The sequence below is a fragment of the Bombina bombina genome, chromosome 10 (assembly GCF_027579735.1).
Source record: "Bombina bombina isolate aBomBom1 chromosome 10, aBomBom1.pri, whole genome shotgun sequence".
NCBI classification, from domain to species: Eukaryota; Metazoa; Chordata; class Amphibia; order Anura; family Bombinatoridae; genus Bombina; species Bombina bombina.
In genome coordinates this window covers 126,915,659-126,927,710 of record NC_069508.1, presented here as the reverse complement: position 1 = coordinate 126,927,710, position 12,052 = coordinate 126,915,659, and the positions used below count along the sequence as shown (strand labels likewise).

The window sequence follows — 12,052 nt, the reverse complement described above, 5'->3', positions numbered from 1 at the left end:
AGAAAGCTTTGTTATTGTTTCATGGTTTTGAATATGGTTTTAAAATTCCATCTTCTGGTGGAGTTGCTCATTATAGAGGCAATCTGAAGTCAGCTAGGGAATGGCCAGATGTTGTTAAGAGTAAACTTGAGAAGGAGGTTTTGTTGGGTCGAATGGCGGGGCCTTTTAAAGTTCCCCCAATCACCCATTTGCGTATTTCACCTTTGGGTGTGGTTCCTAAGAAAGATCCGGGTAAATTCCGTCTTATTCATCACTTGTCTTTTCCAAAGGGTGGGTCTGTTAATGATGGCATTCCGGAGGAATTATCGTCAGTGTCTTATGCATCTTTCGACCTGGCGGTTAAGATGGTCAAGGAAACGGGTTAGTTTGCTTGGTTGGCTAAGGTTGATATAGAGGCAGCCTTTCGGTTGCTTCCGGTTCATCCTTCTTCCCACTACCTTTTGGGTTGCTGTTTTGATGGAGTTTTTTATGTGGACCTTTGTCTTCCAATGGGGTGTTCCATTTCCTGTTCATTGTTTGAGTGTTTTAGTTCCTTTTTGGAATGGGTAGTTAAGGTTAAGTCAGGATTTTCTTCTATTGTACATTATCTCGATGACTTTCTTTTTGTGGGTCCTCCTGAGTCGGATGTTTGAAGTTGAGGGATTGTTTTTATTTAATGGCATCTGAATTTGGGGTTCCCATTGCAATGGAAAAATCTGAGGGTCCAGTTACGTCCCTTAATTTTTTGGGGATCACAATTGATTCAGCTAAGATGGAATGTAGGTTGCTGAGGGAAAAGATTGTGAATTTGTCGGAAATGATTCAGCGTTTTCTTGGTGTTCGTAAGGTGACTTTGCGTGAAATGCAATCACTGTTGGGGAAATTGAATTTTGCTTGCAGAATCATTCCCATTGGGAGACTGTTTTCTAGGAGAATGTCATTGGCCACATCTGGTGTAAGCAAGCCTCAACATTTTGTGAGGGTTAAAAAAGGACACAAAGATTATTTGAGGGTTTGGTTAGAGTTCCTTAAAAATTTTAATGGAGCTGCGTTCTTCATGGAAGCTCGGATCTCTAATGTTGAGTTGGATTTGGTAACTGATGCAGCTGGTGGTGTTGGTTTTGGGGCTTATTTTCAGGGTCATTGGTGTGTGGATGTGTGGCCTCAGGATTGGGTGGGACTCGGTTTAACTCGAAACCTGGTATTTCTTAAACTATTTCCGATATTGGTAGCTTTATTTGTTTGGGAGGGGGACTTGGTTAATAAATCTATATTATTCCACACGGATAATATGGGTGTTGTTTCTGCTATCAATTCGTTATCTGCGTCCTCATTGCCAGTTTTGCGTTTATTGAGAGTACTGGTTTTGAAATGTTTGAGTATGAATGTTTTTGTCAGGGCTAAACATATCCCTGGTAAGTGCAATTTGATAGCAGATGCTTTATCTCGTTCACAGTGGAGCCGTTTTCGGCAGCTTGCGCCTCAGGCCGATGCAGTCAGAGCGAATTTCCCGGATCAATTATGGAGGCTTGGTAAGGAGGATTGGCTGAGTTAGTTAAGAATTCTTTGGCTCCAGGTACTTGGTCTTATTATGTATCAGTCTGGAGAGAATGGGAAACGTATTTAGGTCAGGCTGAACTTAAGGAAGGGTCTGATGATGTCACAGGTTGCTTATTGGAATGGATGTGGCATTGGGGAACTTGGGGTTTGTCAGCATCTAATATGGATAAAAGATTGGCGGCCTTAGCTTTTAGATTCCGTTTATTGGGTATGTGTGACATTACAAAGGTTTTTTGGGTTCGTCAGGTCTCCACACATGACTAGTGTAGAGATCAGCATGGGATTATGAAAAGCTTGAAAGGAGATGTAAAAAATTAATAAAATAATTAGTTCCTTTGTAAGAAGGTTGGGAGGGGGGTGTTGTTTTTCACCCAGATTTTGAAGTTGAAGGGGCTGAGGAATTTTATCTAAAAGATGGGGTTCATTTCAATCAATTTGGGCTACAGCTATTCTTGTTTGACATAAAAGAAGCTTTGGAAAAAAATTTGGGTTTGGCGGGACTGGGCTGCTTGAGCAGACCAGTCGGTGGCGGGGGTGCTAGTTCCCAGACAAATATTTTAAGCAATATGGCCAAGTGATTTGGAGGATTTTAAGAAGTTGCCTCTCCATGGGGTGAGCGGGCAACTGGTTTATTATAGGGACAAGGGGTTCCCTATTAAAGTGGAGGTGTTGGTACGGACTCAACGTGGATATAGTTGAGTCCAGTTTTTTGAATGACGGCCATGTTGTTTTTTGTGGGTTTGGGAACTAGCACCACTGTGGGGAATTGGCAATATGTTTTAATGTTTAATGTTAATTAAGAACATTAGGTATGTTCTGTTTAAAATGTTTAAAGATGTTTTATTATATTTAATATTTAATTTATTGTTATTAATAAAATCACTGCGGCCAATTTTATACCAAAGTTTTGTGTGCAAGTCTTATTTATATAATTAATGTAGTTTTAGAAATGTTATTATGTTGGGCCGGGGATTGACGACTTTAAAGGTCAAGTGTTGTTTTTTTTAAATCTACACTAATGTTACACCAGATATGAGTGGTGGCACTGGGCAAGTGGGCACAGTATACGCTGTGAGCCTGACACACACGCTGGAAGGCAGGCAGGCAACTGCAATTAGATTACACAGGAAAAAAAAAAAAGCAGACTGATGTTCTAGCCCTAAAAAGGGCTTTTTGGGGTGCTGTCCTTACAGCAGAGATCAGATGAGTCCTTCAGGACTGTAGTGGACACTGAATACACTAGCCTAGCTATCGATTTCCCTATTAAATCAGCAGCAGCTACACTGTCCCACCTCTCACTAAGAATGCAGCTTCAAATTAATCTAAAATGGATGCTGTCCAGGAGGTAGGAGGGTCTGGGAGGGAGGGTCTGCTGCTGATTGGCTGGAATGTGTCTTCTGACTATGAGGTACAGGGTCAAAGTATTACTCAATGATGACGAATAGGGGGCGGATCGAACATCGCATATGTTCGCCCGCCGTGGCGAACGCGAACAAGCTATGTTCACCGGGAACTATTCGCCGGCGAACTATTCGCAACATCACTAGTGACAAAATAAGTGTAAAGTTTTAGTGTCTATAAAACACTGGGAGCTGCCATGTTGTAACTTGTGTTACCTTCTCTGCTGTGGCCGATTAGGGACCGTTATAAATAGGTCACTAGAGTATGCAGCCAATGGTTGTGCTGGATTTAACAGTGTTCTGCACTTCCATTTCTAACAGGAACTGAAAAGCTCACAATTTCAGAATGGAATTACAGGCAAAGAGGACAAAATAAATAATGAAAGTATATTGCAGAGTTGTTTTATATATACAATTTATCATTTTATATTACCATCTCAAAGTGTTTAATGTCCCTTTAATGTGTTAATAATAACTTACTATACCAGTTGCAAAATTGAAAATATATTGGAAATTGCACCTTTAGTTATAATTTTGCATATAAAATAACTGTTACTGCTAATTGAATCCACAAGCCAATAAAGGGCCCGATTACAAGTGGAGCGCTAATTTAGTGTGCAGCCGCAAACGGGCAAATAATACCGCAATAATAAGTGAAATTAGCTCTTGGAAAATTAACCAGAGATCAGATTGCAAGGTTGCATTCTCATTGCACCTAGCTCGTTATACTAGCACACATTAGCGTGCGCTGGTATTACTTAGTTCAGCGCAAATAAAGCTTTAGCGTAAGTGATATTTTGCGCGCAACTCGTAATCTGGCCCAAAATGGGTTGAGCTAGCAGGAAAAGCAGACCTCATTGTCTTTTTAGTCTAATTATTTACACAAGTGCTCATTACCTTCTTATTTTTTAACTGTTTTCTCAAAGGCCAATATTTAGACCCAATATCCAAAACATTGTCATACCCAAGAGAAATAACATTTTTAGCCTCTTCAGTTTCGCAGTCTGTGGGTCTGGCAATATATTCTAAAAAAGTGGGTTGAACCTATCAGTTCCGACGAATGGTGTTGTGCTCCCTTAGGAAGTAATAGGCTTCAGAGCACTGATCACGCCATATGCGGGCAGATTCCTGGAGCTCAGGAACTCAAGCTCTCTGCTGTAACTTAACACCCAAGAATGCTGGAGCTTCCTGAAGCTCTGACGTATATAAATGTCATGCAGTACAATAGCCAAAGTTCCCCACAACGTATATATACGTCCTAATGGATGAAGGGGTTAAGTCACTAGATAAAAAACAACGTGATAACTTTGTATAAGATTTTGTTACTGTGAAGGTAACTTCTTACATGTCATCAACACATCCACTTTCAAAATTAGTATCTGTATCATTTTCAGTTATTTATATCCACAATATCCACATTTCCTAGGTATAATAAATACAAATTTCTATCTATCTTATTATCTTGCTACTTAGTTCTTGAAAAATAATATTTATTTCCAAGCAAATTATGACTTATTTTTCATAATCAGATGAGCTTTTTTTCGTAAAATATGACTATGCACGTTTTATAATGAAAGTGTTTCTTCCCATAAACATATTTTCTGACTGTTAATTAGATTACTTACTCACACTCTTTCCATCTCAATTATAAGAATCATTCCTTTTAAATACTGCATATTTTACATGTCGGTATTGGTTATTACATTTTGATGCTGCTTATCCTGTAATTCTCCAAACCGTCAAATATGTATATATTTTTTATGTTAAGTATGCTAATAGGAAATCAATGTAAATGATTTTTCCACATTATTAAATTATACCAGATTCAACAATCAGTTTGCCATCTGTGCTCCAGATGTAGTTTAATTTGTTGCATAGCTATTCCTCAAACATACAAGTGAAGAATTTTAATACTCATAATAACATCCAAGCTGTCAGCTGATAAGATTTCCTCTGTGTACAGTTGTTAAATTTTGGAGAAAAGGTACCTATTACATATGAAATACGATCTCACTATAGCACTGATGTTTAATACAAAATTTCATCTACTCATAAAAAATGTACATCAATGTATAGTTTATGATTTTATTTTTAAATAACCTACATTTATTTTGAAGTGTAAAGACTTTCTAACTAAAAAGGTTAGGACTAAGGCAATATGAAACTCTTGATCTCCGGTTTTAAATAAGTATTTTACTCCTAGATAAACATTAAACTGAGACACATTATCATTCAATTGAATATAAATAATAAAATAACTATTCTGATCAGTCATAAAATATCTGATTGAGGGTTAAGGGAGCTGAAATTATTTTTGCTTTGTTTCATCAAAAAGAGGATATTTTAAATTGTATTACATCTTTTTAAAACAAAAAATGGATGTTATGGTACTGAGAAAAAAAAGAAAAGAAAGAAAAACAAGTATTTTTTGTTTTTTTAAAATGCTTGTAAGGTATGTCACTGACATATGACAATGACAAAATAAAGCAATGGGAGATCTGTTTATTTCTCAGTGAGAATTCAAGTCTTAAGAAACAGTTGCACTTCCTGTAAGTTTCAAAATGAAAATAAACAACTTTTAAAATAACCCTTTCCCATGCAAAGATATACTGTATACTGTATATATATATATATATATATATATATATATATATATATATATATATATATATATATATTTAGAGTTTAGTATGCCTTAAAAGCAAAACAGATATTGTTTTTATAATTTGGTTTCTGAGGGTTGAAAATGCTTCTTTAAAGGGACAGTTCACTTTAAAGTTGTTTTTCCCTGAATGTTTTCCCCCGTGACTTGTTAAACAAGCTGCAGCATATAAAATGTATGAGAAATTGCTCATTTATGCTTCTTTTTGCAAAATAAATAGCCGGATTTGCTCTTTAAAACCACAATCCATCAAAATATGCTAAGCTTGCAGACAGATCAGATCTCATTATCTTATTATTTAAATGCTTCTCCTTTGTATCTCTGTATATGTATAATACTTAGAAAGAACAATTGAAAATGAACATTTTAGAGCTTTGGCGTAGATTTATTAAGCAGCTGCTTTCTATGCCCATCGCCTGAAACGAAAGTTAAGAAGCATCAGTCGTAAGACCACTGCTCCTTAACTTCTCCACCATCACAATCCGATATGATCGGGATGATTGACACACCCTGCTAGCGGCCGATTGGCCGCCAGTGAGCAGGGGGCACCATCGCACAAGCATTTTAACTAGAAATGCTTGTGCAATGATAAATGCCGACAGTGTATGCTGTTGGCATTTAGCAAAGTCGATCAGACATGATTCACTACAGCGAATCATGTCCATTTGGCCTTTTGTAAGTCTACCCCTTTATCTCTTCCACTTCCCACTTGACTGTATATTCTTCTGTTGGCTGTGTTTACATAGTTTGTCAATAGCCTACTTTCAGTATATGTAGGGATACTGCAGGCTAAATCAGTTATTTTAAATGCCAATATAAAGGTTAAGGAGCTATTTGTAAACAAGTTAATACACTCCAGCAGGTAAAATGGATTATTGGAAACAAATTAAAGGAGAGAAGGTTTTTGGGTAAACTGTTACTTTAAGTATCAAAAACATATATTCCTAGTTCACAAAGCTCTTACATAATATATGGCTTAGAGTGCCCAATAACATCACTGAACCCACAAGTAACCAGCTCCTCTATTCACCATGTCTCCCCTACATGACCACACTAAGGGGCCAATTTACTTAAGTGCGGACAAACATATACAATGTAGCGTATCATGTCCACCGCACATCGATAAATGCCGACAGGGTGTCAATCTGCTTGATGGTATAGGTTTGGGCGGATTGAAGACCGCAGCCTCAGAGGCAGCAGACAAGTTATGGAGCAGCGTTCTTTAGACCGCTGCTTCATAACTACTGCTTCCGGCAAGCCTGAAGGCTCACGCGGAAATAGAGGCATCAAGCTCCATTCGGAGACTGATAATTCGGCCCCTATCCATCCATATTATTATCCTATAAAACTCTCAGCACAAGTCTTTCATCACCAAAGGGTCACGTCTATACAATCCCCAATCAGCATACTCCAAAACATAAGTGACTTTCATAGTTTACACTTTTATCCAATAATGTTAATAGTATTTTCTAGTCTATAATAAGACTGAGATCTTGCACTGAGTCGGTTATTTCACTATGCAGAATTATGTGAAGGAAAAAGTTTCTGCATGATTTACCTCTAGGCTGGTGGGTTTTTGATAATCGGGCCCTGTGTGAGCTGCACATTTTTTTTTTTTGTTTTAACAATATACATTTTGAAATTATTTTCAAAAGGATTTACTTTAAGGTATTACTAGACACAAACATGCAGTCACAAATCACTACCATTGTCATTCATTTTCTCTGTCTTATATACATTAAAAAAAGCCTATCCAGTTGTGAACAAAATAGTTATCAACATGTGAGATAAATACATTGAACAGCAAAAAACAACAACAAAAACAAAAATAGAAAAGAAAGAAATTGTCCTTTTTTAGATAGGAAAGATTTTTTTTTTTTTATCAATAGGCAATGGTAAGCTCAAAATGAACACACATCTGTTAATATAAAATATTGCTAAGCAGAAATTAAAGAGAAAATGTAACCTACATTGTTATCCCTTTTAGTTTGTTCTCCATGATCCATTTTACCTGCCAGAGTTTAATCAATTGTTTACAAATAGCTCCTTTGTGTTTATATCAGCATTTGAAATAGCAGATTGTTGCCTGTGGTATCCCTATCTATACTAATAATTTCTATACGTAAAGGGACATGAAACCCAAAAATGTTCTTACATGATTTAGATAGATCATACAATTTTAATTAACTTTACAATTTACTTATATTATCTAATTTGCTTCATTCTCTTGGTATCCTTTGTTTAGGAGAATAAATGGACTACTGGGAGCTAGCTGAAAACCAAATGAAAAGAGGCATATATATGCAGCCACCAATCAGTAGCTTCTGAGCCTACCTAGGTATACTTTTCAATAAAGAATGCAAAGAAAATTAAACAAATTAAATAATAAAATAGATTGGAAAGTAATCTAAATTTACATGACTATCTGACTCATGAAAGAAAAAAATGGGTTCAGTGTCCCTTTAAGTATAGGCTATTGGCAAGTTGTGTAAACACAGCAAGCAGAAGGAATTACACTCCCAGTGGCGATTGTGAGAACGTTCTAAATTGTTAATTTTAAGTTCTTCTTTCTAAGTATTATATAGAGACAGAGATAAGAGGGGAAAGTATTTGAGTGATAAAATACGGATGTCTAATCTCTCTGCAAGCTTAGACTATTGTGATGGGTTGTGGTTTCAAATAGTACATTCAGCTAGTTAATTTACCAAAAGAAACATAAAAGAACAATTTCTCATACATTTTACACTCTGCAGTAAGTATACAATCCATTGAGAATGAGAACAAATTAAGGGGGAAACAATTTAACAGTACACTGCCCCTTTATGTGATTTATAAGCGTAATTTAGCACTAGAAATGATGACATCAAACAATACTTCTGATATATAATTTTTAGTGTAGCAGGTGAGTAGACAAATATAGAGATTTTGACATATTCATGTATAGAGTCTTTTCTTTTTATTATATTGACAATGATTTTTTGGGTCATGTTAAAACAGTGAGAATTAGTGTGCCATAAAATGATAATTTTTGCTATTTAAAGGAATATTAAACACTTTAAGATGGTAATATTAAATGATAAATTGTATATATAAAAACCTCTGCTATATACTTTCATTATTTATTTTGTTCCCTTTTCCTGTAATTCTATTCTAAATTTGTGAGCTTTGCAGTTCCTCTTAGAAATGGAAGTGCAGAACACTGTTATTTTCCACACAGTTATTAGCTGCACACTTTAGTGACCTGTATATAACTGTACTTAATTGGCTACAGCAGAGAAGGTAACCTAAGTTACAACATGGCAGCTCCCCTCATTTTAGACACTACAAATTTACACTTATTTTGTCAATATTTAAATAACTAATGGAACTTTAAAAAATACATCTATGTGTTATTCTCAGACTAATATTTTATTTGAATGCGTCATTCTATCTAGCATTTATTTAGTGTTTAATGTTCCATTGATAAACAAATTGCATACCATATATTGTGAAGGTTAGAATGTCTTAATTTATTTTTTAAAAAAAAGTATTTACTTACCTATACAGTAGGTTCCATCATTGGTAACAAACTTTTCCAAACCACTTGATTTAAAACCAGGTGAACACATGCAGTAATAGCTTCCATTTGTATTTGTGCAGTTGGCGTTGTCTCCGCAGATATATGTAGCATTTTGACACTCGTTATCATCTATCAGAAAAAAAATATATATATATATCAGTTATTTTTATGCAAAAAAAGGAATTTTAGTAATATATTTTACAGAAAATGTTTTACTGGTCAATTTTATTATACACAGAAAACCTAAGACTTTGATTGTCTTAATTATTGGTATAATCACATTTTTTTTTTAAATATTCAATTTAATAAACTAAAGTTTGAACAATTTTAGACATTAATTTAGCATATTTAAAGAATACAAATTTTGAACAGTGAACACTGTCACTAATTACTGTAAATGTTTCACTCATGCATGCACCACTAACTTTCAAATTAAAACATTTAAAATAAAATTCATTGACAATAACCATATGCCATTTAACTCAGTAACCATATGCCAACAGTTTTCAGTAATATCAAAAGATAGACTGTGAAGGATTTCAAATCTTTTGGTTAATACTGTAATATTTTGAATTTTATCCAGTAAATTGATATCAGTGTTTAGACTTTATTTTAATTTTATAAGTGTTATTCAAATTAAAAATGAATTATCATCCCCAACAACATATAATTGTAGTTCAGACTTCACAAAGGCTGAACTCACCGAATTTTCAAAAGAAAAACGGCAGAACTCTCCAGTACTGCGAGATATGAGAGTTTTGATACACTTACATATTGTTCATTGCATTTTATATTACTATACATTTCAGATTGGGTCCTTTCAGTATTATTGCATTTAAGCTTTGCACTCTCATTTATATTGTATTACGTTTAAATGTTGATTTAGCAGTGATTTTAAACATTCTGATTATGCTTTGAAAGTTTCTGTGTTACTTAAAGGGACATACCAGTCAAAATTTGAATGCACATAGGTGAATTTGATCTTTGAATAGAAACATATTTGCAATATACTTATATTAGCAAAAATGCTTCTAGTAAAAGTTATCACTGTTTTAGTGTTAACATTTTTCTCTGCACGTGCATGTGAAGAATAGCTAGATATTCTCAGTGCACCAGCATTTTAAATACTGCAGCTGCTCATAGCTTCAGTGGGGCTTGTTTCATGACAGCAACTAACAAACTGAGCCATTATCAGATGGTACAAGCACTTTAGGCTCTCTGTGCAAGTGTTGTGTTTAAAATGCTGGTGCACAATGCATACTTAAATACACTTTTGAAACAGCTATAGCTTTTATTAGAAACTTATTTGTTAATACATGTATATTACAAAAATGCATCTATTCAAAACTAAAATGCATCCATGGGGATTCCAAATTTGGCGGTAATTAATAACTTAGGATCATACTTTGTATATTTCAGTGTGTCTTTTACAAATTACATTGCACCTTGTATTTTCTCCATTGTTAACTAAAACTGAAACTTTCAGAAAGTGGAAGGGGCAGGGCAGTTCCTTGGGGTTATTAGGGAAATTTCCAAGGTGTGTCTGGCCCATAGAAAGTAATGACGCTCTCTGGGAAACTGAAGCTAACAGTTTTTCAGTTTTAATTTAATAAAAGACATGCAAAGTGCAATCTAATTTATAAAATATACACAGGAATATACAAAGTATGATACTAGTTTGTTAAAGTTACACAAATAAAGTAATATAGATTATAAAGTACAAATGCAGAAGAACTATCATGTCATAAAATATTGCACTGGGCTTGTATCTCCTTCACATACAGAAATAGAGGGAACTCCCCTTGGAGAACTAAAGCAAAATCTGCATTTTGAAAATTTCACTAAGGGTTTTGCAGTGCTGGAGGATTATTTTAAAATATCTCACCTGAGCAAAACAGTTTTGAATATCAGGGCCCCAGTATCTGTTATTCAGCACAGCTGATTCATTAAATGGGAAGATACAAAGGAGTGAATCAGCTGCATAGAATAAACTAGAAACTGATGAAGCTGAAGAAATGGTAAACTAGGAAACTAGGGACCTAGGGAAGCTGAAGATTGTATTGCTCTTTGAATTATTTTGTCTCGTGTTCATGAATTGCTATTACAAAGTTGTCTCATTTGTATTTTTTTTTATTTTTTTCATTTTAGTTTACTTTCAAAAGTTGTATTTTGCTTACTTAAATAGTGAAATAAATAGAATTTGGATAGACTCTAACAGTCTAAGTGAATCTTTAGAAGTGAGATTTTATGTGTAATTTTTTAATTAATAAATTAGGACATGTACTATGCTATTGTTGCCTTTGGATTTATTTATCAGACCTGTTATAGCCATATAATAACCGCACAACCACATTTAAATACAGTAACCATGGGTTGGGGGATGACTCAAGCATAATAAATATTAGTGGTAACATATGCAGTAGGAGAGAGCGGCGCGTCATTTAAAAATGGTGTCTCTGTTTATCCTTAAATATAAAATATACTGCCCCCATCCCCAGACACACATGACAATAGCCATGTGCTATTGGTTACATTACTCTCAAACAACAATGAAGAATAATTATTTGCTCACTAGGAAGTCAACAAGACTTTCAGATTACAATGCTCTTTCCAAAGTCATTATTGAAGTTTTGGAGATATAATCATTTTTTATTTTACTCACATTCAACACAACTTGAAAGGACATTGAAACTTCCAAAAATATAACACTAACGTTTTGCAAACTACAGAACCAGTTTCCTTTGAATTTCCTGGGTTTACTGTTATTGGTTATGGTTCTAGGTCTCTCAGGTTTTCTCTCAGTGTTTCAATTAAGTTGTGTTTGATATACTTACTGTTTAGTTACATGTTTTAAAAATACATAAATGTAAATTGGGAAAACTGGATGGCAAT

At 34.7% G+C, this 12,052-nt stretch overlaps 1 protein-coding gene across 1 annotated transcript in view; it reads right to left on the bottom strand.

Annotated features, from left to right (window-relative positions):
• The window catches only part of ADGRL4 (adhesion G protein-coupled receptor L4), a 323,327-nt gene that overhangs the window by 182,949 nt on the left and 128,326 nt on the right, over positions 1–12,052 (bottom strand). Inside the window, exon 3 of the mRNA XM_053693324.1 lies at positions 9,140–9,289. Within this exon, the coding sequence (XP_053549299.1) occupies positions 9,140–9,289 (150 nt within the window). The remainder of the gene's footprint in view (positions 1–9,139; positions 9,290–12,052) is intronic.